This window comes from Lepisosteus platostomus, chromosome 18 (assembly GCF_059453375.1).
Source record: "Lepisosteus platostomus isolate fLepPlt1 chromosome 18, fLepPlt1.hap1, whole genome shotgun sequence".
Classification (NCBI taxonomy): domain Eukaryota; kingdom Metazoa; phylum Chordata; class Actinopteri; order Semionotiformes; family Lepisosteidae; genus Lepisosteus; species Lepisosteus platostomus.
The window spans coordinates 5,645,352-5,669,409 of record NC_142628.1 but is presented as its reverse complement, the minus strand read 5'-3'; the positions used below and the strand labels follow the sequence as shown (position 1 = coordinate 5,669,409).

Below are 24,058 nucleotides of genomic sequence, written 5' to 3'. Positions count from 1 at the left end.
TCAATCATAGCGACGTCACATTGTTGCTAAGGCGTTGAAAACAACTGAGGAAAAACGTTCGCGGCGAATCCGAAAGCGAGTTGGATGGGGCGTTGAAGGTAGGGCGACTGATGCAATATTTTATTACAGTAAGACATTTTCGCCCCGATATGCGGGCTCGTTAGTTTCTCGGTGAGTGAGCGCCGCCGTGCAGTTCACGGCCGCTCAAAGTTGCGAAGTGTTTTAAACCCTCAAAAGTGGAGCGATTCACTTTTCTTCCTTTTGAGTCGTGCGGGATACTGGTTTGACTGACGACGGCCTCGGCCAATCAGCTTACAACGCCCAGAGGCGAGTGTGAAACTGGATCCATCTTGGCTCCAACACCACGCTTCCGTGTCGTAATGAACTCCAAAAAGAAAGGCACCAAAATGGCAAACGTCGACCGCAGTTTCTATCGCAGTGCCGGCCGTCTGCAAAACGTAACCAATCACGCCTGAGAGGAGTGTACGTAATGCGTCACGCTGCTAATTTGATTGACAGTCGGCTCGACAAATCGCTCTTCTGTATGGAGGGAGGGTGAGCTTGACTGACGTCGTTTTAGCCCAATCACAGACGCGCTAGCAGCTTGAGTGGCAGGTGTGGCAGTTATGTGTGGGGGGAGGGGTCGCTGAAGTTGATAGATCCGCCATCTTGGAAGGTCCTGGTAGATGGTCTTATCTATTTTTCCCGCCTGCTGTAAACATTTTATTTTTTAAAAAAATACGATTCCCCGTTTCCTTCGCGGTTTATGTCCGAAACGCTCGTAGCAAAAACGTTTTCAAAAGCTACATGCCTGGCGGTCGCCATTTCCCCTCTGTTTGTCGGTACGTAGTCCATGCAGTTCTTGCTATTGGTCAGAGAGGAATAGTTCGCAACTCCGCTGTTTTGCAGAGTCAGAGTGGTTGGGGTTTGTTTTCTTCTTTTATTAAGTTTCAGAACGGGTGCGACTGTGGCCGTGTGGCTCTTTCGTCTGGTTTGTGTGCATGCTTTGTGCCGGCTCTGTTCCGGTTCTTTCGTGTTAAAAGCGTGCCGAAAAAGCCGGTTGACAAGTTCGTGTTTTGTCACCCCCCCGTCGGCTCGGCGTAATCGCGAAGTGTGTTTCCAGGCTGTGTTATCGTCTGTTTGTGCTTTCCGCGTTTATCCCTCTTCAGCTCGGCTGGTGCGGGTATCTGCCCCTGGCTTGGGAAGTTCAGTTTCTTGATTCGGCGATTTTCCGGTTTGCCTCCCGTCGCGACGCGAACTTGGGTAAAACATCGCTTCGGTTTGCTCGCTTTTTATTTCCACCAGTCCGGTCCTCTCGAAGTGTCATTTTAGTTGTGCAGGGGTTTAAATCTTTTTAGCGATGTTACTTCTAAGTTCACGAGTCGTGAACCCACACTGCTGAATGTAATAACGCTTAGGGACTTGAATATTTCAAGGCTTGGGCCTGACAGATGAGGAACCCACCTTCCAACATCAACATTTTGCAGCAGTGTTTTGGTCGTATAACTTCCTTTATCATGTAACAAAGTTGACCGGACTTCCACATTAGCTGCATTATGTGCCTTTTTGTTTTCGCCACAATGGTCAGTTTTGTAATTAGCGAAACGATTTCTGGCTTAAAATTACTGGCTATGTGTATATACGTTTATATACAATATAGTTACTTGCGCCGATTTGGCATATTATTTTGAGAAAATGAAGTCGTACCCACAGGACAGGATTAGATATGTAGCATAAACTTTTTTATAATTGCTGAGATACTGCTTCGTCTGCATAAAGATGTTTGGCGTTTTAAATGTTGTCCAAACATGACGACTATATTGCAGAAGTATTGTATGCAAGTCTTTTTATGGTTTAGTAGAGTAGTAGTGGTCCCTTATTAAGGCAAATCACATTCAAGCTTTAGGTCAGTGATTCTCAGTCCTGGTCATGGAGTACCCCTGTGTGTGCTGGGCATTTAATCACCACTGTGCTAATAGCTGCCAGTCATTTCTGCTTTTTGTTAGGCTTTTTATTGCACTCAGGCCTTGGTTTTAAAAATATCTTTTTACAGTGTCTCTCGGTGCTGGTCCTGGATAACCTGTGTGTGGATTCCTCGGAGTTTGGTCCAGGGAAGTGTTGATCACGGACTAATTATTTTAAAATCCTGACTCACTGGGAGTTGTCAGTGTCGGTCCCACGTGTCTGTCGATCAGTTGATCACCTATAGATGTTTAGTCAGAGATAAGGGAGCGATTTCTGAATTGAAAGGTTGAGAAGAGATTGCATGAAGAGATGTGTGATGATGGCATTTCTGAAATCAAGGACTGAATGCAGAAAAAGTCTAAATCAGTAAGCAGATCGGTTACAGGTAATTAGCACTGGAGATAAAGGGCCCAAGAGTAACAAAACACAGCGGGTACAATAGTATTCCAGCACTGGTATTGAGTACCAGTGCTTTAGATGTCTTGGATTCCCACTCACGTTTGCATTTTACAGTTAGTGTTTTTAATAGAATCTATAAAAGGGCCTGCAAAATGTACAGTGGAAAACATAATATGCGTAGAGTCGTCATTCTGCATTAAGGCTTGCCCCTAATTCTTAAGTCGTTTAGCTTCTGCATCACCAGTCACTATGCCTAATTTTCATGTCTCTTAGACTGGATAGTGGTGATCTCACACCATGTGACAGCCAAGTATGGAAGATGAGCAAAACTCTTCATTCTTTTGGTTTGATGAAATATAAATGTTATACCTTTTTTTAGATTGAACTGTCATTTGTTTGTCTTGGAGTTTCTAACGATTGGACACCCGTTAATAAGCCGCGTCATGATCTGTTCATCTTTACTTTTAATTTAATCTGTCATGAGTTCAAGTGCTTGCTTTCTTCTGCTGATACCACTGCAAAAAAAGTGAAATTAAAATCCCAGAATTCAAGTTGGTAGTTGGTACAGATTTACTATAGTATTTGCATTCTGAAATAATTTAATGACTTTTAAGTCATAAAAAATAGAAGTAAATTACGTGAAGCATTATTGTACACTAATAGAGTGGTGAATGTGAAGCAAATGTTTGGATAATGATGTTTGTTGAACCAAAAAGGGAAGTTTATTTCTTAGTTTATTTTTTAGTGGAATATTTATTTTTATCAAAGTTATAAGTTGCAGCTTAGTCCAGTAGGGCATTAATATCCACATTAGGAGGTGCAGTTGCTCGTCTTACGATTGTGAGGTTTTGGACCAAGTCCAGCACCTATGCATAGCCCAGCCCCTTGAAGAATCTATTAAAAGCTTTCCTTCCTCTCCACCATTCATGAGAAAGAAAACTAGGCCAGGAGAAATCCAGATTTCTCTCCTGTAACCTTTCACCTTCATGAATGTATTTGCTTTATCCTTTTGGTTGCCTTCCCAAAGACAGAGCTGAAAAGCTAAGCTGCATCACTTAACTATCGTAAAAAAATTTGATACCCAGTCCTGCTTGGCAGTCCTATTCAGTTTTTGTTTTGATAAACATTGTATCTTTTGGGGATTCTGAGAAAAAATATTATGGTAAAACTGGCTGAGATATGGTTAATTTATCAGTCATTTAATATTGTTTTCTTAGCTGATTACGTGTTGTGAGATGATTAAAATACTTGCCTTTTTTTTTGAGAAGATACTGTTAATCAATTTGCCAAAGGTTTTTAGAATGAGTTGTAGTAATTTACTCTGGTTTATCAGGGTACTGCAGGTTGGTACATGTGTCATAAATGTTAGTCTTTTGTAGTAAATTTGTACATAACATTCATTTGTCAGAGTACCTTTACTTCTGGAGGGGCAGAGTTTGGTTATTCATGCTTTGCTTTGAGTCCCACTAGGATCTTGGAAGGATGGCTTCAGTTTCTTTTTTGGTGTCAAAGCATTCTATAGCTATGATGTCACAACAAGGAAGTGCAAACCCAAAGAATGACTAACACTAAATCATGGGTTTAAGTCCACTGTGCATATTTTGCTCAGCTCTTTCAGGTTTGTCTCTTGCTGATACTTGAGTGGTTTCAGTTATTAAATTAGTTATAATTATGTTTGCTGGGTGCAATACACGCCTCTTGATAACTGTTTTGACCTTCTTAAATCATTAGTTAACTACTATAGTGAAGGATATGTCTGTAGTTCAGTGGCAGGTACAAAAAAGTTTTTACTGTCACACGTTCATTGAAGGAGAATAACAAAAGTTAATTCTAAGTGACTCACTAACATTAGCTTACTGTTAAGAGGTTTGATTTATAGTGTCTGATCCAATTGTCAAGGATTTACAAAAAATATTGCAGTGTTTAAAAGTTCTGGATTACGTTTTAAATAGGTATTTTTATTTCCTGAATTGCATTTTGTATGAAGTTTCCAATATGGACCATAATATGAGCAGTTGTTTTGCTTTTTGATGAATATCTAGGTGAAGTGTTTTTTTTTTAAGTGGACTGGGAATCTGAAGATCGTATGAGGTTCTCTACAGAATCCCTATAAACAAAAGGGAAATATTTAGTCTTTGATGTATTACGGTGTAGACGTGGCACAAAGGATGTGATCTAACAGTTCTTGCACTGTTTAGGTGCTGTAGTACTGCCTTTTTAAAATAATTAGCAGCATTATTTAATTATGCTTCTCTAATTTTGTTAAAAGGTGTCTGCAATCAGAATAGGTTGAAAGGTCTACATTTTTAGGCCTTATGGTTTTAATATCTGTCAGTGGGATAATTTTCTTTAAAGTGTAATGTTAAATTGTCATGTCTAAGAAAAGTGCCAGTATCTGAATAATTTTGAAATGAGTTCTTTTGTGCCTCTGTCTTACAGGTGCATGCTGATTTCTCTGCTGCTTCTGTCTGGTATATCAAAGGGTTTCTCCTGTTTCTGCTGCTTGGAAAGCCTGTAATGGGCAAGATCTCAAAAAGAACACAAACATTTTATTTTTGATTAATATTTTTCTTTGAGGTTACTGATTCAACCAGGTAAGTATTTCTAATTTGTGTTTACTGAATGCTTTTGTTAAGGAATGTTAATATTGAAGGTATAATTGGATTCACAGTTTTTCCGGTGTTGCGTGATAATGGTGGATTGGGAATAGATTTCAGTAAAAATGCAGGGGGAAATACAATTGCGGATGTCACTGGGGGTGCTCGTCTTAGTGCTCCAGTGAATAAATAATTAAAATCAAGTCAGCTTTCAAAGCTGAACTAGGCCCTAACTATGCTGGTTGTTGTATATTAATGTGAAGGGGGGCCTAGTTTGCGTGTTAGTTCTGATCAAATGTTATTTTGTTTTTCTTCCAGTAGCACATCATGTTTTGGAAGTTCGATCTGCACACGACATCCCATATAGACACGCTGCTGGAGAAGGAGGATGTCACTCTCACGGAGGTTATGGATGAGGAGGATGTCTTGCAGGAGTGTAAAGCTCAAAACCGCAAGCTGGTGGAATTTCTGGTGAAGCCACAGTGCATGGAGGATCTCGTAACCTTTATAACACAGGAGCCCTCTGAAGACATGGATGAAAAGATCAGATACAAGTATGTACATTCTAGTGGTTCCTTTTGAAATCCGAAAAGCAAAGAAAAATAACCTATTTCTGGCGATACGACATGCCTGTGGTTAGAGTATTGAGGGGATAGAATTGGTCCACTTTGTACTACATCCTCCTGGATTCAGGGTGTCAGTTTCTGCTGAGCACATTCCTTTGGTGGGGGTGGAAAGCTGAATGTGCAGTGTAATTTGAGTTTCACCTCCTTTTGTCCGCAATGTTGCAGCCCTTCCCAGTTATTTCTAATTTTATTAGGAATGAGATGTTAAAAAAATTAAATTGTGGGTTTAATGGAGTTTGTTTATTCCTCTGAGATTAGGTTGCTGGGTGGCGGACCAAGCTTATCACTGATATTCCATTGTACAGTTTTAGCAGACATGGTTTGACAGTGGTTGGAAAGAAAATCTCCTGTCTACGTTTTTCATTACAAGCTTAAAATGTGTATTCCGTAGTAAAATTCTAGCTGCTTGAGTTTATTTATAGTAGTTGTTTGCTGAGAATTTTAAGGGCTTGTATTTATCTATTGACTGTCTCTTGGAAATTTCAGGTATCCAAACATATCCTGTGAACTCCTAACTTCAGATGTGGCACAAGTCAATGACAGACTAGGGGAAGATGAAAGTTTACTAATGAAACTGTATGGGTTTCTACAAAATGAGTCTCCTCTTAACCCTTTATTGGCTAGCTTTTTTAGTAAGGTGTTGAGCATTCTTATCAGCAGAAAACCAGAACAGGTAAGCATCCAGTTTGGAAATCTTAACAGTTTTATAATTTGTGGTGGTGTGAATTTGTATCCCAGATCTTGTCATTAGTGATTAATGCGTGCAGCTCTTTAGTATTTGTATTTAATTATATTTGAAGATTACAGAGATCTTTAATTTGGCTTCTGTTTTCTATCGGATTTGACTTAAACAACATTCGTGTAACCTAGTCTGTGACATTTTATTAAGGATCGTTTTAGCAAAGCACTTGTTAAAGGGAACATTGTGCTTTTTTGTTAACAGGCAGTTAGTTTATTTTTTTATTCATACAAATTAAGAGTATTAAGCATCTGAAAGGATTGTTGGAAGTTTTTTGTCATTCTTGGATTATTTTTGTCATGCGTTTTAAAAGTTTTTATTTTCCATCTTAGATTGTGGAATTCCTTCGGAAAAAAGAAGACTTTGTGGATTTAATGATTAAGCATATAGGGACCTCTGCTATTATGGACTTGCTTCTCAGGATGCTGACATGCATTGAACCACAGCAACTTAGACAAGATGTTTTAAATGTGAGTGGAAATTTAAATTTATAAACTTTTGCGATTAATGAATTTCTTTAGATGACTAATGTTACAGGTGAACCTTTTCAGATCAGTTGGTTAGTTAGTGTTACAATGAATTTTTCAGAATTCATTGAAAAGCCAATGAGAATTCTAATGGCTTGAGCCATACTCACCAGTGCTCTTATTAATGTTAGACATCTGATCATACTGCACAAGGTCATAATCGGACTTCATTTCTCTAAAACTAAATTGGAAACGATATGTCCGTCAGCCTCTTCTTTACATGACAGGTGCAGGTATTCTGGTGACACTCTTGCACATCTTTTCTGGCTTTGTCTGGAATGATGTAAATTTTGGATAGAAATATTTCAGTGGTACTTGAAATTGCTTGGGAAAAATATACCCCCAGATCCTGAAATAGTTGCGTTTGTTCAGGAGCAACTCTCAAACTAACAATGAAAGAACAATCAGCACTGATGTTTGGAATGATTGTGGCCAAAACAAATGTTGTTAAAGAATGGAAATCTTTCATTGTGCCCTGTTTCAAGGGCTGACTCAATTAGATGATCTCCTCAATTACAATGGTGAGGATTTTATTTTGTAGGACAGGGACTTCACAGTGCCTTTCTTGAATGTTTTGAAAAAGACTGAGCACTGTACATATCCCTGTCTGTTTTACACATACGAGAGTGATTGGATTACCTCTATCATATATTTGACTGTTCTTAAGAAAAGTGTAAAAAAGGTATAAGCAATTATTTGCTGTTTGTGTTTTGTATGGATGTTTTTGTTTTTGTGTTTTTATGTATTTATTTTTATGTTTCTTAAAATTAAGTATTTTAAAATACAAAAGATGCATTACCTTTCTAAAAAGCTTTTTAAATATGGGTGTTTTATAAAGCTATTAACCATTCAAGCCAAATTGAGAGGTGTACATCCTTGGGTTTATGGTGGAGTATAATATACATGAACCCATTACAAATGTTTTCCAAATTTAGCAGTAATAATGGTGAAAGAAGATGGGCCTGTTTGATGTCAGAGCTTAATATAAAATCAAACATTCTTCATGGATGAATCTCCATTTTTATTTGATATTTTGTATTAATTTGTTCTTATTTGCTTGGTTTTAGTGGTTGAACGAAGAGAAGGTTATCCAGCGACTTGTAGATATGGTACAGCCAAATCAGGATGAAGATGTAAGACTGATTTGTTGTTGTTTTTTTAACTCTGCTATTTTTTTGTTTTGGATTATATTGCTTTTTATAGAGTTTTTTCACCACTGGTATATCTGATTCCTATTATCCTTTTATCAGCACTGCTAACTTCAAATGAAAACTTCCTTTTAGTAACAAATATATATTTTGCATTATGATTTGCGCAAGTGATTTCCCCCAACTTTTTAAGTAAAATTATTTTTCATGTGCCCTATTTAAATCTTGTTTATTTTTGTTTTTCAGAGGCATTCAAATGCATCCCAGTCACTATGTGAAATAATTCGCCTAAGCAGAGACCAGATGTTCCAAGTACAGGGCTGCACAGAACCTGATCCCTTACTGGCCACACTGGAAAAGTATGCTTAACTTCACCTTAAGAGGCAGCAATATAAAACAAGCCAGGAGAATGAAGTACTAGAAAAACATTGCATAGTGACTGATATTGCCGTTTTTGTGGTAATTTGTTAAAACTGGGAGGAGCTGCTCTGAAATTTGGGTGATTCAGTTATGGACAACACCTGTGGGCATTTAAGGATTTCAAAGGGAATAGGCCATGTATGGTGTCAGTCAGTATAAGAAAACCAAATATCTGCTAAAATCTTTGAATATTAATGTTGTAAAAATCTTCACTTTCCAAATTCTGTATAAATGCTAATGAAAACTAGTTCATAGTTGTATCTTTTATGATTTTATGGAAGTATTTTTATATTTAGTTTTATAAAATTATATGGGTATACTTTGTATTGGATTGGATTATATATTTTGAAGCATTCCCTCTTTGTGCAAAGGATGTTAATCTCTCATTACAGACAGGAAACAGTTGAGCAGTTACTGTCCAACATTTTCGACAAAGAAAAAAATGAATCTGCAATTGTCAGTGTTATCCAGATACTTCTGACACTTTTTGAGACCCGCAGGCCTGCGTAAGTGTGAACCATTGTTTTGAATTTAACAGTTGCAGTGATTTACTTCTATGCCATTCATATTTAATTGATTGTTTTGTGTTCTGTGAACCTATTTTCTGAAATGTCAGAATATATTTTATTTTGAGGCTTAAGGCTCCATTGCCTGGCAAACATTGTTCCAAGGCAATGCCAAATGTTTGCCTTGTCCTGCAGTATGCATGAATGATTCTCCGGTACAGTTCACACTTAAGTTGAATCTGGGCAGTGGAAGAAAAATTAAAACTAAAAATCTAATAAAAAAAATACTTTAAGCATTAAGACTATCTTTGTATTAATCGTCTGGTGAAATTAACTTATTTTTGTCTTGTAGCTTTGAAGGCCATTTAGAGATTTGCCCTCCTGGTTTGAATCACCCTTCATTTTCAGTCAATCAGAGTGTTTTAGAAGCCATCAGGCCGCAGCTGAAACACTTCCACCAACTGCTGCTTGAGCCCCCAAAGGTAGTAACACTGTGTGTTAAGTTTTTAGTAAAATGAGGACCATATTCTGAAAGTCTTTTTTCTATTTCTAAAATCGTATTGGTATTTCTTCCACCTATACAATTTAAATATGGATTTACTATGTCTGTAACTGTATTACGTATCATGTATAATAACCGTTGTGCTGGTATTTATAAGATGAAGACAGTATTTGCTCCTGTTGTAAGAGTTTCCTTTTTTAAGTCTGATTGATTCCGTCATTTATAGGCCGTCTTATCATAGCATGTATGAAACAAGCTAGTTTCCAGTGCCATCTGTGATTGTATTCTTTGTTTACTTAAAGATTCTGCGTCCAAGCATGACATTTCCACTTGGATCTATTAATAAAACTATTTGCAGAAAGCTAGAACGTCTTTTGTGTAAAGTTTTACAAACGCCTATCTTGTTTGCAGGGAGACTGGGAAAACATGCTTTCAGAAAGCTCTTCATATTGTTGCCTGTTTTATTTTTCTTGCAGAAAAATGTCATGAAAACTACATGGGGTGTGTTAGATCCACCTGTTGGCAACACTCGATTGAATGTGGTCAGATTAGTGGCTAGCCTTCTCCAGACAAACACACATATCATAAACTTGGAGCTGATTGATCTTAACACTGTTGGAGTCATACTTGTAAGTCAGAGGTTTCTTTGTGCAGTTTGGTTTCTTAAAATGTTTCACTCTTTTGTATTTCATATTGTGCTTCCTTTTCAATTCCACATGGGTCTGAAGGTCAGTTTCTGCTTGAATGTGGTACCGTTTTAGATAAAAATCGCTGAAAGTTAGTTTGTACTTAGTTTTGCCTGGGAAGAAGTTGCCACAGTTCCCTAAGTGTTATAAAATAAAAATAAGGGGACTAATGAATATTAGTTTTTACTTTATCAGCTTTTTTTCTCTCATTTTACCTTTAGGATATGTATTTTAAATACATATGGAATAATTTCCTTCACCTCCAAGTAGAAATCTGCACTGCAATGATACTAGCAATCCCGCCAGCCCAAAATGAAAATGCAGAAATCAACAGAGATGCTGGTGAAGAACAAGTCAGGGATAATGTCCTTGTAAAACATGTGAGTAAAGATTTTTTTTTAAGCTGAAATTATACTTCAAAGAAAGCACTGTAGTAAACTTTTGTTTCATTGTTTTAGTTGTTTCAGAAATGCCAGTTACTACAGAGAATACTTGATGCGTGGGAATCGAACGAGAAGGAACAGTAAGTAGTGGAATTAATTTAGTTTTAACGTATAAAGGGGTGGTCATTGAGACTATAACTGCTGGAGGTAAATGTAGGACCGATGAAGGACTATGATACCCTGGCTTAAGGGTGTTGGTTTGGCCTGAACTGTCATACTCCAAGTTCCAGTTGGACCAAGCAGAAGTATCCTTATACAGGAAACTGAGAACCATGAAATGAGAACTGAATACTTCATGGTAGGACCACGATTAATCTGTAAATCCCTTATTACATTTGTCATATTGCTAGCCATTTTCCAAGTGCCATAGGTAGCAGTTGTATTTTCCTGAGTTATAATGTTTGTCTTTGTTCTGGAGTGGTTAAACTTGGATATAACATCTGGCTTTATTCATCCACTAGCATGGTCTTCACTGCCAACCGACTACCAAGTCGTACTACCAGCAGTATTATAAAACTTGTTTCACAGCCAAAGCTACCACTTAGGAATAAATAAAACTGATTTGTTTTTTTACTGATTAACACAAAATTTCACCAGATTGAACACTAGAAGAACGCTAAAACCTATTTGGATTGCCTTGATTTAATCTTTGTTGTGGGTTTAAAAGCAGCTGTTGGTGCCCCGCCTCCTCAGGATTTCTATATATGTGTATTATTAGGTCGGTACATCTGGCTTCAATAACTCCATGGAAACCAGTCTTACTTGAATTACAATGTAATGCCGATACTTTGTGGTTTTAAAAATGCTAATTACAGAAGTATCTTAGTCTTTAACAAGTGTGCCCATGGTCTCAGTTCACAGTGGGGGAAGGGTTAGTGTGCAAGCACTGCTAAGTCACCATAAACAAACATACTGTACCAGTAGATAAATCTGCTGCACTTCTAGTCTTCATGAGCACCTGCTGTCTGAAATAATGTAAAACTTAGCCTTGAATGCGAGTCGTTTCCGTTTATGTGGCATGTTTCTCAATATTAAATAGCGATATTAATGTGGAAACCCAGATGTTTATAATTAATGTCTCATTGATTTGAAACTTGGAGAAAGCAGTCCTTGATGACAAGAGCTCTAAACACTAAAAACAAAAACAGACGTTAATTACATGGAGTGGTTGCTGATGAATGGGCAGGGGTGAGGTATGCAGAACTGGGAAGTGACTGGTTAGTAAAAGTGAAAGCACCAAATGATTTGAAAGTGATCTATATCCTTAAATTCCCATTTTGTGACCAAGTGAAACCCCAAGTATTTTCTTTCCCACTCTAGTGTTTCATACTGTTCTGATTGGAACTTTACTGTTTTCAGCATTGAGGCAATTTGAGGGCTTGATAGCTTTCCATGCCTTTTGATTTGAAACCTGTTTTAATTATCACTTTTCTCACAATGTTTTTTTTAAGCTGCAATAAATAGGTTTTAAGGCTTGAAAAACATAAGTTGGATCTAATGTTTCACCAAGGTTGATTACAAGAGATGAAACTAATCATGATGTAATTCCTTCTTTTAGATCAGAAGGAGGAAGGCGGAGAGGATACATGGGCCACTTGACTAGGATAGCCAATTCTATTGTGCATAATAGCGAGAAGGGGCCTAACAGTGCACTAATACAGCAACTTATTTCAGGTAAATTGTTTCTGTATTTGAGGCAAACATGAAATATACAGTCAATATTGAATTATTGGATTTGCTTTGAATCTTAGTTTTTTTTTCCAGTGTGTGGCATTTACCTCAGTAACACATTGTGGTTTGGACGTACCTTAAGAGTTTATTGTAGACAGTGGTAGGCAGCTGAGCTTTAACACTAGAATCTACAGCAGGTCTGTGTACCATATATTGACTAACCCCTTACATTTTATTTTAAGAAACCTAGCTGCACTTCATGCTTGTTAGTTTACTCATTCACTTCAAAGTTTGGAATAGTGTGCATACCTAGAGTGCAGCCTTTAGGATTTTTGTTGTGGTTCATGTTTAACGTTATGAGTGTTATAATACACTGAACTTTCTTGTCTTTAATCTAGACCTACCAGATGATGTCAGGGAACGCTGGGAAGCATTTACATCTGGTCCATTAGCAGAAACAAATAAGAAAAATACTGTAGATCTAGTAAGTTGACATTGAAAATGGATCCTGCTTTCCTTCTCTTGAAGCTGTATAAATTCAGTAAAGTTGTATGGTTCGCTTTTTGTCTGCGCCAGTTGGCTGAAATAAATTATGCTTGGTGAAAGTATTTTTCAGGTTAAGTTGTGCTTTCCTTACGGTTTAAAAATATGCTTACTTAAGATTATTGTGACCTTTACAACCTAAGTGTTAGGTATTGTCGAATGAATTGCTTACATAAATTTCTAAACTAGAGCCAACAATTCAGTTTTTGTACACTTCATGAAATTGTTCAATAGTTTTATACAGCAGTTAAACTTGGAAACACTTTTTCTAAGCAAATAAAATCTAAGTACAAATTATGAGCTGTATACCCATTGGTTTGTAGGGAACTGTTCATGAATTAATTTGAAGTAATTCATTTTTTAATGTTTTGTTTCTTGAAAAATAGCTTAGTTGGGTAATTTTTAGCTATGGGTTTCTACTTTTAAGCAATCTTCTGATGTTTTATATTTCTTTTTGTGTTACCAGGTAAATACACATCATATTCATTCATCCAGTGATGATGAGGTTGACTTTAAGGAAAGTGGGTTTCATCAGGATTCATCTTTACAACAAGTAAGTCTGTAACGGGGAAAGGTCATTTTTCATATTTTTCATCATTAAAGTTGTTACAAATTGTTGCTGGTCTGTTTCAAACATTCATAATTGTATGTATAGTGCAATTGTCTTGTAAATGAGTCCTTTTCATTTGCTGATTTGGTACTTTGTTCAATATTAACTGTTTCATTGAGATATTAAAGGTTTTGTAGTGTCAAGACTATATCATTATCGTTGGTCCTGGGTTTGCCAGGCCTTTTCTGATTATCAGATGCAACAAATGACGTCCAATTTTATTGAGCAGTTTGGCTTCAATGACGAGGAGTTTGCAGATCAGGATGATGTCGTGGAGTGAGTACTCATAATGCATGTTTGCATAAAATTGAGTTTCTTTCATAGTCACTTATTAAACCAAAGCAAATATGGAGGAAGAGTTTAAAGTTATCAGTTTTATATATATTTAGTTTTCATGGTTGGGTATTTTCAATGGGGAATATTTGCTTACTGAACACAAAATGGTCTATAAATGTATTGAATACATTGATTTATTTACAAATGTTTGTTTAATTTGATAGATCATTGATGTAAATGTTCGGTTTATTGGACCATTTAGTTTTTTATCCTATTCAAGATTAACTATCCAGGACTGTTTCCTTTTTTCCGTATGCTATGTATCTCCTACCTGTACGTAAATATTTCAGTCGTGCCCTGCTAGCTTTGTTGGCACATGTTTGAGGACTAGATGCACAAGCTTTGTCTGCGTATCATTGATATGCATTATACTTTTGTAAAATCATAGGATTCCAATGTGTGAAAGCGGGAGGTAATTGCATCTGATGCCCTAATCTTTTGAACCTTATGGTATTTTTCTGCACTGCTGGGTGGATGTTCTTTTAAATCAAAATGTCACTGGTTGGTTTGGTCTTGGTGGGAGTATTTTTTTCATTTTCTAAAATGAGGGTGGCTGGTTGACATCACTGTCCTATTCTCTGAACTCTCAAGCTATATTCTTATTAATTTAATGAGATTGAGAGTATGTCACATGAGTTAGTATAGTGAATCTTTCAAATTTATGCCTACTTAAATGTTGCCTTCTTTATTATTGCAGTATTCCCTTTGATAGAATATCAGACATCAATTTTTCTTTGAATACAAATGAAAGTGTGAGTATTTCTTTTAGTTTTTGTGACTAGAAATGTAATGCATGCTGATGTTTATTCAAAACTATTATAAGTAATAGTAATTAATATTATTAATAGTTAATTTCCCTAGATCACTTGTGCCATTAGATAATATTTTTCAGATTTTATGTTTAAATGGATTTAAAAGGATTTGATTTATTTTACTAGATTTCTGTGTGATATATTGTCAATTTTTTTGACAGGCAAACATAGCTCTTTTTGAGGCATGTTGTAAGGAAAAAATCCAGCAGTTTGAGGATGCTGGATCTGATGAAGAGGATATTTGGGATGAAAAGGATGTAACTTTTGCACCAGAATCTCAGAGGCGTCCCAGGTAATGAATTCTGTTTAAGAATATAGAATAGGATAACGTGAGATTCAAACAGGCCAAATGACTTCCTCTTGTTAGTAGCCAATTGATTTAAGGACCTCTTCAGCCTTTTCTTGACAGAAGCAAGGATATAGGCTTCAACTACAAGGGCAGTTTATTCCATACTCGCTCTCCCCTTTCTGTAAAGAAATGTCCCTTGCTCTCAGTTTTAAATGGAGTTCCTCTTGCACTCATCAGATACACTAGTGCACTCATTTTAGTTTGTGTTTCACTGTTCATTCTGCAGAACTCCACTGGGTTGACTTTTTTTATGCCTTTGGAGGATATTTAATGCTTCAATTTTGTCCCTTATAGTCTGTGTTCTAGTGAAAGACTAAGAAGGTTCTGTTCTTCTAGCTTGTCCGTGTAGGATATTCCCCCCCTAGCCCAGGAGTTTCTGTGGTTGCTCTTCTCTTGACCTGTTGCGAGAGACCAAAATAGTACTTTATTCTCAATATGGACATAGTAATGCATTGTACAAGAATTTGATCAACTTCAGATCATGCTGTTTGCTTTCTCAACCCTTTTTTGTTTTGAAATCGGAACAGTAAAATAAAAAATGGGAGGTCACACAAACACTTGGAAAAATGGGTTAATTAAGCTCTAAAGATGAGGGAGCATCTGACCACTATCACATCATGGTGTTATGCACTAGAAAAATGTAGATTAACTACTATGCTAATTACAATTGCAGTACATTAATGCAACTGGGAAGGGTATGTCTCAACCTTGTCTAATCAGTATTTTTCATTGGAAGAGGACACAAGACCTTATCTAGGTTCAAACTGTGTTGACGTATGATATTTTGTCTTGCTTTTTTTAGGAGTTCTGGCAGCACTGATAGTGAAGAAAGTACAGATTCAGAAGAAGAAGATGTAAAAAGAGATCCATTTGAACCTCCAAACACAAATTCAGATGATAGAATGGAAGTTGATGCAAATGAAGGTAATTTAATATGATTAACAGTAAAAAAAAATGGCCTTGCCTATTAAAGTATCTTTCCTGGTAAACTTTAGTACATTTTTCTATTTAAATGTTTCTAAATGACCAAAACATAACTATGGCCATGTTCCTATAGTATTGGGTCTCCCAGCTCATTGGTTCAATGGAATTGACTGTCTTCATCAGTACTGATAGCTCCTGTCATTAATACCACTGTAACACAGTGCCTGTCAAATGAGCAGGCCTAGTTATGGTTAGTCCTGAGGCAAAATCAGTACTTGGCCATTTTAGGAATGCTATTGTTTTCTATATCGGTCCTTAATTGGTCATTATTGTGTCTGTCGTGTCTCTGGATTCTTTTTCCGATTTTATAAAACCATAGGGGAGCCAGTAAGTTTTTTTATATATGTTAATTTGTAGTGGAGTATTTTTAGAAGAGGTGGATGTTGCTGCTGTTTTTCAGCCCCTGGGTGGACAGCTAATTTTGATGATATACCTATGGACACAGGAAGTACTGCAGTAGTGGCTCAGTCTGCAGCTCCAGTGACAGTGGGCTCTTCTGAGGGCTGGAATTCAAGTGAGCCCATATCAGGAAAAGAAGGCGGTTGGGCAGATTTCACTGACTTTTCACCAGAAATAAGGTGTGAAATGTTTTTTAGCACTTGATGTGGTCGATGCCTTTTTCCCTTTTTTGAAAACTTTACATTTAAGTCAGAATAAAATTTTCAGAAACCTGTATGTGACTTTAGGAAGTTTTTTTTTGTAGTGTCGTTATTGACCAATAAGAGTTGGAATATTAAAAATACATTGAAGGGTGTGTTAAGTGCTTAATCTCCTAAACTCCGGTTTGCTTTATTTGGGTGTTACTTTTATTCAAACCCGTTACTGAAATAAACTAAAAAGTAGTCAAATGTTTGAGTAAAAGTACGTTTCATGACACATACTGTCAGTGCAGCTGTAGTGTTTCCCCCTCGGGAATTATTTAATATATAATGTTACATAAACAGAATATAACCCTCCATTTAAAGCTGCGGGATGGATAATTACTCCAATAGGTGTTGATGCAGTAAGATTCCTCCAGCTCATTATAGATGTATCTAGCCTGTTGGATGCATTCTTCACATATTTTACATCTAAAACTTAACTTCTCCACGTCTTTACAGTATGCAGTACGTTCTGATGCGTTTTTTCTGTTGAGTAAAATATCTTGTCAAACACTCTCCAGATACCCTTTCACAAAGCTTGTATTCTAAAAGCAATTTCCCCCCAAAATATTGCATATTCTTCTACTTGCATTTTGGGGTTTTTAATCAATTGACCTGGAGGTGAAATGTGGGTGAATTTTAAGGTGTTTTCTTCTGCAGGGCACAGTGTAAGCCTGATTATATTTTGGTTTTATTCAAGCCCCAAAGATCCTTTAAGAAGCAGCTCCCCAGTGGCCATGGAGACTAGTTCGGAGACTGCTGACCCCCTGGGTGTGAATTTGCCGGCACAACCAGAAGGTTAGTGTTTCCCCTCCCCCAGCTAGCTTTTTATTATGGTCACTTCCAAACTTTTCTGGCCAGATGTGCAGATGTGAATGCTAACTTTTGTATTGCTTGTCATGCTGAAACTATTTTCACCTACTTTTATATAATAGCATATTATTTTTGCTATAATGGTGTATTATTTTTGCAGTTTTTCAGTAAATTCTTCTTGTTGATTTTATCAAGAGTTTTATCAAGAAATGGATGTTTTTTTGCAAATAAGGGTTTCTTAAGATGCTTTTTTTAAACTGCCACTACATTTTCAAAACTTGTTCACAATCCAGTTTATTTTCTCATTGTCCTGTTACATTGCTTTGTTTTCTAGAAATGGAGAGGTGGCCAGTAGACAGTACTCACCCACAGGCAGCACCCAGTGCGAAGATGGACGCAGGTTCTGATGGAGAGGAGGAGGACCGAATAACGGAGACTGTCACCAATGGCTCGATGAAGGAGACAGTCAGCCTTACTGTAGATGCCAAAACTGAAACTGCTGTTTTTAAAAGGTAACGTTGTGATTACTGTAACCCAAGAAAAAACATTTACGTTGTTTATACTGACTACACAATGCCAAGGTTGCATTGTGTTCTTCAAAGTTTTATGTTTCTATATTATTCAAATTAAGACGACCTTTGCAGGAGACCTTGGGTTTGGCTTTTAATGTTTATTTTTTTCCACTCCCGTACCACTTTTTATGAGCGTGATTTGTTCCCAGAAGCCCTGTTTTATAGCAAAAATTTGTAAAAGGAAAAATGTATAACTTCCCTCCATGAAGAAATAATGGAAATGATTTTTTTCAGTCCCCAAAAATGTCACCCCAACTTTTTTTCCATAAAAAAAAACCATTCATACTGTGGTTTGTTTTTAATTTAAAAAAACTGCTTACCTAGTTATAAGTAAAGTACTCTACAGTTACCACTTCATTTGCTTGTTACACACTGTAGTTTTCATTTTTTAACACCTTAAAGGTCCATGATGAAGTCTAAACCAAAAAATGATTCTTATAGAAAGTAAGAGAGTGTATCATAACAAACATACAAAGGAAAACGCAGTGAACTTTATCACGCATCTCTCCACTTCACTGCATAGGCTCTGTGCTGGCTCGCACACATACTGGTTAGCAGATGGTGATGCAGGCACTCAACATGAAACGAGTCGTATGACGCCTTCCTCTTCACTCTACATTTGGCGGAGGTTTCAAAATTTTCCTTCATATTGCTTCTTTGGAGCATTAAAGTTGGCTTTTGTTATTCGCAATGTGGGGGATAAAATCACGTGATTTGTAGTATCATCACAAGGAGAATATTCGTAGAAAAGTACGGGGGTGTTGTGTAATACATTATTGTAAAATCAAGAAGTCGCATCTCAATTTTCTTGCTTTCTTCAGTGTCTTATTTACTATTCTACCTTAATACCTTTGCAGCAAATCTCAAAGTAATATAAACTGGTGAACACTTTTTCATATGACCACAGACCAAAAAATGAACCCTTCAGAATACTTTAGCAATGGCTGAGAATCTGTTTTTGTTTGTATGGAAACGTTCTTTACCTGCAACGCTTACAACATGAGCTTCCTCTTTCTCTTCGGCGTGCGTGTGGCTTCAGAGTGTTGAAATCCTTTCGGTATGTACAGCAAATAAGGGACACGCTGTGTATGTTTTCATGTCAGCCACTTCAAGTCTGTCATCTCCATTTGCATGTTTTTCAAATTCAAATGTGAACTGTGGGTATTGTCGTTTTTTCAATATTGCTATGTTTCTTCTATTTTCTTATAGTGTAGGACAGATAATTGTTAATAAGGCCCAGCTGACTTCTGTGGGACCCATTCCCTCTCTTTCCCCTTCTGTATGTTTCCCCTTCCCCTTCTATCCCAGTGGCAGATAAAGAACATTGCAAAGCTTTGTCAGTGTTAAAGCATTTGTTTTATTCTGCTCGGTTTGGAAAACGTCAGATTTTGTTCCATCAAACTGAAGTTACAGTGCATATAATTGTTGCTAGGTTGCAGTTAGGGAGAAGAATAATGGTAGCTCAGTGCCCTACACATTAATAGTAGGCTTTATTTATATTTAATAAACCCCTTTGTCCACTCCTGGGGTACTGTGGCAACCATTCCCCTTATAAAATGAAAGAAGTGTTCATATTACCCGTCTTTCTAGATGTCTTTGAGTTTTAAAATCTAAAAATTAAGTATTTTGTTTTGGTTTTATCATTGTTTTTCATTATTCTTTTGTAAGACTTTCTCATTTTAAGTGAAGCGTTTTCTTAAATGTAAAGCTAGCATACTTTTAAGATCTTTTGAGTGTTGTGATACTAGGTAGGTAATGTACATCAACTATTTTGATGTCATTCTGAAAGAGGTGTTTTTTAAAGGTATGGAAAACATTTTTTCAAACCAAAGTAATTTATCAGGTTTTCCTTCCTACATACTATAGAGTTTTGCAGTTAAAAGCAAGATTCCTTACTAGCCTTTATGCCTTAATATTGTCAGATATTTTAATGACTCGTGTAAAATCTTTTTGTTCCCTTAATTACTGTTATGTAGTAAATTATATGCTTAAACATTTCTACTAATCTTACTTGAATGTTTGAGGTGAGAATCCGGAATGGTAACTCATTACTTAAACATTGCCAAGCATCCCATTTCTGAAAATGTTTCATGGAACTCTCAGGACCTCTATACTCATTTGTGTTAATGCAGTTGGCACATTTATTTATACCGTTCTGTTGCATTAATTTGACCTTTATTTCCATGTTGCATGCATCTGATACATGTCCATTTTTTAAGTTAGAAACTTGCACTGTTGATGTGTAGTTCGTCATCAAATAGGCATCTCTTTTTTTTGTAGTGAGGAAGAAAAATTGTCTACCTCTGAAGATGCGTCTGTGAAATATGCAGTTCCAGACACTGCAGAGACTGATAAGAGTGTTCCTACATCACCACAGCTTGCCAGTAACTGTCAGAAGCAGAGGTAATACAATCTCTGAAATAATTATTAGTATAACTTTACTCCCTCTAGTATTTACAAGCTGCAGAGCATTTTGATTGAGTAACGCTGGCAGTATAAATCGTGGAGTTTCAGAAGTCAAATTAGTGTATTTTTTAGATTTGTATTACAAATTTGTAGTTTCCTTTCCTAATTGTATTTCAAGCTATTAATATTTGAAAGTGATACAACACCTTCTAACATTTAGAAGGCATAATTTTGCATTTTTCCTATCTTTATTTTCCAAGAATTCTGATGCTTTAAAATCTGTTGTTACTATTTTAATTCACACTTCATTATAGATGGTTTTCATATTAAGTGTGCAGAAATTAATGAGCCAATCCCAATAAACTTAAGTAAAATCCATTTTTTGAGTGACTCCACCAGTACAGGCCCTTGCCTGATCCCAGTTTAAGCTCTGTGATTGTTGTGAGAGCCTGTGTCATGTCAGTACCCAGCTGTGACTTGGTTTCCACAAGCGGTAGCATTCGGACAGTTTTATGGGCAGTGTGGTCTTCCTTGACCTGGACTCTTGGTGACAGTGACCCCTACAGCCTTCTGTGTGCTTGTGGCAATGTCTGTGAGGCAGTAAGCGTGCTGTACAGAGCTCATTACTGTGACCTCTTGAAAGGGAAGGACTTGAAGTCTGCCTCCATTTCCTTATTCTCCAGTTGTTCTCTTCAGGGTTTCTCATTAATATTGCACTGATGTTAGTAATGTCCTTTACTCCCAAGCTGTTAGAAAGTTGGTTTCTGTGAGATGTATTAAGTCTTTTTCTCAACAGCTTAAAGCACTTGGAGAAATCAAAATCTCCATCAAATGAAACTTTAAATGGTCCCCATGATGAAGTAACTGCTATGGAGGAAGCCAAGTAAGTTACATTATGAGACAATGGGAGTGGATGGTGTTCTTCTGTTGAGCTTTTTAGTTCTATGTATAGAATGCCATTTTTACTACCATGTATGTTTTAAGTGCTGTTAGGCTTAACATAGACAATAGTTTTAAATCATAATCTTTAGGTTAAGTCTTTTGAATTAAGAAATTCCTTTTGTTGATTAGTGGTAGCTGAGATTTTTTTCAGTGAAAATTGTAGTTTGTATTTTGAGTTGGTAAATGTACATAAACTAAACAACTGGTCTAAGTATATTCTATGGTAATACTTTTGGCTAGCCACTTGGTTTTATAGTTTCTCAGACTACTAATTAAATTTTTTAGAGCAATGCTTAAAAAATTAGTTGACCTTTGTTACAAAGTCCTAAAAATTAAACACTGCTTTTGATCTAACATGTATGGACTTAGGCATCAGTTTCTCTGCCGTAACGGAGAGTTAGATGCTGCAGTGTAGTTGAGACTTTCTAGAAATTCATTTACACAATACTCTCCACTTTAAAAAATTTGAAACCATTAATGTAATTATAGCATATCACAAGTATTAATTTAAATATAATGTTTTCTGTTCAATGTGGGTACACTGTACCTTAGGAATACTCTGTAAAACTTTTGACTATTTGACTTTCTGATGACATTTTATGATTTGGTTCTTCTTAGAAATGAGGTGGTCTTAATATTTAAGATACAAATTGTACATCACAAAGTGCAAAATTCTGTTTTTCAGAACAGATCAACGTGTCCCTTCACCAGAGGCTGCAGTTAATGGCCCAGCTTGATGTGATGCCAGTTTCCTGCTTCTGTCTGAGAAGCTTTTATCCAGGGGGTTCCAGTAGGGTTCACTGGAGGCACACCACCAGAGCCAGTCAAAGCCAGCCACTGCTGCACTAACTTCACCAGTTCAGGACCAGCAATATTCATACAAGACTTTACAGACAGTTGTACAGAAAGTTCGAACTGTATGAAGACTCTAATGGATACAGAGAACTTTTTTGCATTTGTTTATATACTGTTGTTCTTATGATCTGTCTGATATCTTGCCACTCAAGTTAATAGTCATGTTGCTATAGTTAAAATGATTGTATGAATAAAGTATTTTATAAAAAATGTATACAGAAACCGAAAATATCTAAGTGAACATCCCAATTGGAATACTTGGTGTGACCAAATAATTAAGCAGTTTTTGATAGGGTATCCTCTTGCACAAAATCAGATATTTAATTTCCTTCCAAGTTAAAACAATGGCTACCACGAATATGTTAATCTGCAACCTATTTTGGTCTGTTTCCTTATTAAGCTGATTATTAGAGAAAAGTATAATTTTAAATATTCAACTAAGGGTTTTTTGCTACCGGTATTATTTGTAAATGTTTCTTGTATCCTTTAAACATAAGCAAGATTTGAAAACCTTTGGTATAGTTTTTAACTTTTATTTATTGAGAAGTAGTTGATAATGTGTAATGTTACTAAAAGAGCCATACGCTTGTTCTCTTGTTTCACAAGATTAAACTGTACATCCCCCCTGCAGGTGAAAACCCCAGAAAATGGTTTCAGATGCACGTACTGTAGCTATTGAGTGGTGTCAGCTCTTGCTGAAGGCTTGTAACTGCAAGTCCTCTGAACGATTGTGTATTCATTCACTGAAGTCAATCTTTATACCTTTTAAATGACCTGGAAGAAGTTCTATTTTACCATAGGAATACATATTATGAATAATAGTTGATATATCCCTGATATTTGCGTTGACGTTCTATCTTGCATATTATGAAATGAGAAAGCAGTCAGTGCCAGAAATTCAGAATTCAGGTGGATTAAAAATTTCCCTTTCTTTTACATCAGCAGTGTGTTTTAATTTTTATTCTAAGAGCTCAGCCTCTGGCAGGCAATCTCATGTACCTTGTTTAATTTCTTTATGGACTGATAATGATTTGATGAACCAATACAGCTATAATACCTGAACACTGCTGAAAGAAAATCTGCTTGGTGTCTGTTTAATTTTATTTCACCTATTTTAAGTAGTCTTTGTGAACGCTGGATGTAATGTCTTCTGCACTGAAATTAATATAAGATCTTGACAAGTCTAAGTTGGGTTGTGGCATTCAGGTGACACCAGAAAACCCAAGTTAATTTATATTGAGCTTCTGTGTATTTGGCAATGCAGTGACTCATTCTCAGAAGTAGATGAACTTTCACTTCACTGCTGTCATGGCTTTGACTGCTGTAGAGTTGCCTGGATATGCTATATGCTGCATCCTTTTCCTCTTACCCGTCATGACAACTGGTGGCATGGCAACAGAAGGCAGCTGCATGACTGGATACACAGGTATTTCAATATTTAGTCCATGCACAAATTTATTCTTAAAAGCTGTTTAGGTTTATAAGGGAACTCTTTTTTTTTGTTGTTGTTTACAACCAAGTAGTGTACATAGGAGTTATAGGTTTCTGTCTGATCACAAACTAAAATGTAGATTTGTACCACTCATTTTAAATATCTGGGGTAACTTCTACTATTCCTTCATTATTTTGTGATGGAGGGCCAAAGAATTAAGTAACTGAACTTTTAAAATTGATCACATTTTCCTTAGTGTTTATTTTAACCATTTACAATCTGCCTTTGTGCTCAAGATAATTTTTAAAACTTATGAAATGGCAAGATCAGTATATAGTTGTTAATATGACAGTTAGCTAGCCATACCCTGCTAGCTTAGAAGAAAAGCTAAGTCTGAGAGTTTTTTAATTTCAGTTTTGTTAGCGTCAACATGAGTGTCTTAACTATGGCTTTATAAAAAGAAGCCTAAATTAAGCAGTGTGAAAATATAGCATTTTATGCTCTGCCCTAACATTCTGATGAAGCAACAAATGA

At 36.4% G+C, this 24,058-nt stretch overlaps 1 protein-coding gene across 5 annotated transcripts; it reads left to right on the top strand.

Moving 5' to 3' along the window:
* The first annotated feature begins 640 nt into the window (after nucleotides 1-640).
* On the top strand, nucleotides 641-23,023 carry ppp6r3 (protein phosphatase 6, regulatory subunit 3). Of its 5 annotated transcripts, none has more exons than XM_088611998.1 (26): nucleotides 641-842; nucleotides 4,804-4,958; nucleotides 5,280-5,515; nucleotides 6,074-6,260; nucleotides 6,659-6,796; nucleotides 7,921-7,986; nucleotides 8,248-8,360; nucleotides 8,814-8,927; nucleotides 9,280-9,409; nucleotides 9,906-10,058; nucleotides 10,337-10,495; nucleotides 10,574-10,638; nucleotides 12,117-12,232; nucleotides 12,628-12,713; nucleotides 13,239-13,325; nucleotides 13,612-13,658; nucleotides 14,416-14,470; nucleotides 14,692-14,822; nucleotides 15,682-15,803; nucleotides 16,264-16,441; nucleotides 17,205-17,302; nucleotides 17,652-17,829; nucleotides 18,929-18,946; nucleotides 20,170-20,292; nucleotides 21,092-21,178; nucleotides 21,923-23,023. In XM_088611998.1, the coding sequence occupies exons 3-26, from the start codon at nucleotides 5,289-5,291 to the stop codon at nucleotides 21,972-21,974; spliced, it is 2,730 nt and encodes a 909-aa protein (XP_088468124.1). In that variant the 5' UTR covers nucleotides 641-842; nucleotides 4,804-4,958; nucleotides 5,280-5,288; the 3' UTR covers nucleotides 21,975-23,023. The 5 variants fall into 5 exon arrangements, with proteins under 5 accessions (XP_088468124.1, XP_088468123.1, XP_088468121.1 ...); XM_088611997.1 differs by having other exon boundaries at nucleotides 13,579-13,658; XM_088611995.1 differs by having other exon boundaries at nucleotides 13,561-13,658.
* The last annotated feature ends 1,035 nt before the right edge of the window (nucleotides 23,024-24,058 follow it).